Below are 4392 nucleotides of genomic sequence, written 5' to 3' on the forward strand. Positions count from 1 at the left end.
TGTATGAGCCTAATCGTTCTGACCCGACTGCGCCCACTGAGAGACCCACCCAATTGCCGCAGATACAGCACTCATGAGCTCTCGAATGTTTATGCTGAACTCGTCCGATGTCGACTCGTTGCAATGTGCGATTTGTTGTAGTTCTTCCGCATCCAATATCAGTTAAATATATTCTTTTCGAGCTGGCCAGAGCGCACACAAGCCACGGTCACTAGCGTCCATATGAATAGCACCGCATTCAACCGTCCCAAACAAAGAATTGCTGCGAACCATCTCAGATCGTCGCGTGCTTCTTCAGATATTAACGAAGGACGATAACGAGTGGTTGTCCGAGCTAATGACGCGATCCGCTGAAAAAATTGAGTAGCCGTACGAACACACGTGGCCACGCGCCGTAGGCTGCCCAGTAATTTATTGAGCTGTGTTTTGGACGCCAGTTGAGCCAATTGAAGCCCATTTATCCTGTGAAGAGCTTTTGCAATTTTGTCCTCGGGCATCAAAAGAGTCATCACATTAAGGTTCCACTGATTTCGAAGAGTCTTCCCTTCCGTAAACCACGGCGTGAATTTCTCTTTATTGCACGCGTTCGGGTCAAGAACTGGCGGAGACGAGCATTTCTCTGAGATCGGCGAGATCACCATCGCTGATCTCAGAGAAATGCTCGCCTCCGCCAACCGGGAGCCGATGTCAGGCTCAATACAAATGTGGCCATCGCACCACGCCTTGCCGTCAAACTTATCGGCGCCGGCTAAATGCCGGTCTGTCCACAGTGGAGCGGTGTTCTTGTGTAAATGCACGGTCGCTCCACCTGCCGCCCAGTAATGTCTTGGAGCATCTGACCACCCAAACGGGCACGCCAAATCGATAATTAATATACCGAGCTTTGGAGTTGTCCCGGAAAACCGACCTGCTGATTCTACAGCCACTGGAATATTGCGAAATGCACTTGCAACGTCTCCAGTGGATATTCGAGCCGCTTCAGGAAGGTTGTGATCCACATCTAGCACCCGCCGAGCCAGTACAGCTGCACCGTCATAGGTAACCAGGATCTGAGTGCCCTCCTGAGCATGATCATTAACTAAGTCGCCTTTTGGACATGACAGATCGTGGATCATCCTTGCACCCACCGTGATGTCTGCATCTCCTTTATGCACTGCCCCAAATGGACTACATGTAACTCCTTCGAGCGAAGGCAGTAAATTAATTTCGATAATCAGGTATCGGTCTTCATCTTGACCTTTCCTCAGGCTCTTGATAACTGCATTAAGAGCTCGTAATGCAGAGCCATAATTATGTGGAGGCCGGGTTTGGCTTGAAAACGTTGTAGATAATTTTGGCCTAACGAAATGCGTCACAATGTCGCGCCATTCGTCTTTGTACGTGTATGTTCTCCAACAAGGAATATGATCGAAAACAGTCAGGGTCTTGTTTGGACGTGGATATTGGGAGGTTTCTCCGCAAACCAATCGAATAAGGTCGAGAGGCCCATTTTCTACCGTCGAAGTAGCGCGCTGTACGCATACTGCTTGGTCCGGTCAATCTGGTATAACCTCGCTCCATTCTTCACAACCCAAGCCGGCGAATCCGTTGGTGGAACCACTCCATAGTGCTTCATGATCGAGGCGAGACCATCTCGCGCGCGGTGGCGCTGAAGGCCTAACATTCTCTCACTTGCTAGGAGCGTCAGCGTGTAGCGGCGCTGTTGACCCGTCAGGAATATTTGAAGTTCCCCTGACACGACAGTCCGCATCTCATGTCCACGCTCCTTTCTGCCCACGCCGTGGCAACGAGATTCATTAGACCCCTGAACCGACTTGCAATTACTTTGCAACGGTACAACATCCCGCCCTTTGGGGATTAAATCCTCGTTGGGCCAACCGACCGACCTGCAATTCTTATGCAGCGGCAAAACAACGCCCAAAGCGTGAGCCTGAGTCACGTAGGGCCGACTCACCTGACTGCACCCCTGATGCAGCGACAGACCAGAGCCAACTTCGTGAGCTTGCGTCCCGTTGAGCCCCTCGACATGGATGCAATTGCTATGTGGCATCAATCCATCCGTGTATGTGCTTTTCTTTGGCCTCACTGCATGGGTATTTGACAGTTTGTCCTGCGCTAATCTGCAGCTCCCTGTCCTTGTATCGCCCGAGCCGGACTTCACTATTAGTGGAGGCTGCTCAATCGGCCTGAGGATGGTTGCCATCCGGCCCACCTCATGGCTCCTTCACACCTCCGCTTGGCTGCCTGTCGCTGGTGCATTTGTGTCCCGAAGCCCCCCCCCGTAGCTTTTACTAATGAAGTTTCTCACAGTAACTGGTAATTTAGCAGGTACGAAGTGTCCTCGGTAGTCGAACACACAAGTGTCTCCTTACCAGGGCATCCTTCGATAGACAAAACCTTCATGCACAGCTTCTTGCCTTAACGAATCGGAAGCGCTGCCACCACCTCCGGGGGAACGGGAACTCGGCGTTCTTGTCGGGCACCGCTGTTTGTTGTGCGCGCTTTGGCTTTCTTCATGCGAGACGATGGTTTTGTGGGGGGGGGGGCGGTGACAACTTTAAAGCTGCTTCCACCTTGAGGCTGGTGACACGTTAATCCACTCGTGTAAAGGACTCGTGATTGAACTGGAAGTCGGCTCGTATACTCTCTGGGGCTGCCGTATTTCCTTGAGCCAATTGTGATCGAAAGGTTTCAAAACGGTCATCAATTCAAGCCACTAACTTCGGGACCGCTTCAGCCCCCTGCATAGTTTTCGGTTTAAGCAGAGTCAGCAGAAATGGTCGCGTCGACCAAATCTGCTACAACCTGTGTGTACATCTCATTCACCAACAGGGACAGCACTTCCAGCGCCGGTACAACGTCGGCGAGATCTTTTGGTTCTTGTGGCTCGAGAGTCTTGCTTTTCGCGGGAAATCTGTCATGTCGTAACGCTTAAGATGGTCACGCTCCACTTCCACATCCATTGGCGCAAAACGTCGAATAGAAAGCCCACGATATCCAAAGTCCCACGCAAAGATTCCTCGCGCAAAGGCCGGGTGTGGCAGATAATCAAAGCCCTTGGCCCGCGACTGCATTGTTCCTACAAACAGCTAATCATCCAAGCATCAATACGTACCATTTACCATTTCACCGTGTACAGCTCTTGGATGCCGGCCTGGTCTGAGCTGTGACTTGGAATCGCTCGCTGCTGCGCTCACCACTGACGTTGAGCTTTCTTTGCTGAGGTTTGCCTGGCGAAACGCGATCAACCGATCGATTTCTTGGACCATCTCCGCATCATCACCGAGTCTCTGCCTTAAGGCAAAGAGTCGTGATTCACCTCTGGTCTCTGTGGACAGTTGTGGGGATTCTTCGCGGTTCCGTTTGGGACGATAACCAACTGAACGTTCCTTCTGAAGAGGTTCAGGTGTGGCAAGGTCATCTTCTGAGTCGTATAACTGTTCTAGCCTCTCACCATCGGTCAGCCTACAGTCGTGCGTACTCGAACCACCCGTGTTGGCCTCCGAGGCGGCCGAGCCAAAGAGGGAGCCCGGTACAACCAGTCCTTGTGGTGGTCGCCGCTTGCCTTCATGATAGTATACAAAGCTTAGAATGTGTTATATCTTTAAAATTTCGACCTGGGTAGTCTCGATGTTGTAGACTGGCACCATTTGACTCTCATCCACAGGATTCATCAAACGTTTCTTCAGCACAATTCCCGTGTTTCTGCGTGCTGACTGACCGATTCCATTGAAGTGGCCATGGGCAGCGATGTGAAGAGCCCGCATCTTTGCCGGCATGACGTCCGTTGTTCCCCGTAGGTAGCACGGACGGAGAGCGTATGTCTCCAGGACCAAGTCTTGGAGCTCTTCACTGCTAAAAGCCAGGTCGCTGGTTCCATCCGCGAACGTAGCCTGTAGAGATTCTGAATTTGCGAGGTTATTCCAAGTGTAACCGACCACCACCCCGTAATCCCAGACCTTGGGCTTTCCGTGCGGAACCCGAGCGATGCATAAGGCACTGCCGACATAGGTTCCTATCCCACTCAAGGCTTCCTCTTTTGTCACCCCCCCCCTTTGTTCCACCTGCGGGGCTCATCGCTGGACTGTGAAGGTGCCGAGGCCCTCCCATCGTCCGCTAGCCACTCGATCGATGTCGTACACACCTTGACTTTCCTCAGAAGATGTCTTCCCGTAAGTGTAGCCTACCGTCCCGAGGACATCAGGTTTAAATAGAGCGTATAGGGTTGTATGAGCCATGTTAACTTTCGAGCCTCGCTAGGTCCCAGAAGGCGAGCTCCAAATGTCGTCGAGGTTTCGAGGTTGTCGAGAACAAAGGAAAGCAAAAGTGAGCCCAGATCACCTCCGGGCTCCTACTAACGGCACTACTACTAACTAAATATATGTAACGAGG

The 4392-nt window shown here is 51.9% G+C and overlaps 1 protein-coding gene across 1 annotated transcript; it reads right to left on the bottom strand.

Moving 5' to 3' along the window:
- Positions 1 to 3567: 3567 nt before the first annotated feature.
- Positions 3568 to 3993, bottom strand: PITG_00002 (uncharacterized protein; the record flags this gene model as incomplete). Its single annotated transcript, XM_002908595.1, has 3 exons — positions 3568 to 3585; positions 3642 to 3904; positions 3945 to 3993. The coding sequence occupies 3 exons, from the start codon at positions 3991 to 3993 to the stop codon at positions 3568 to 3570; spliced, it is 330 nt and encodes a 109-aa protein (XP_002908641.1).
- Positions 3994 to 4392: the final 399 nt, after the last annotated feature.

Source organism: Phytophthora infestans, genomic scaffold (assembly GCF_000142945.1).
Source record: "Phytophthora infestans T30-4 supercont1.1 genomic scaffold, whole genome shotgun sequence".
NCBI classification, from domain to species: Eukaryota; Oomycota; class Peronosporomycetes; order Peronosporales; family Peronosporaceae; genus Phytophthora; species Phytophthora infestans.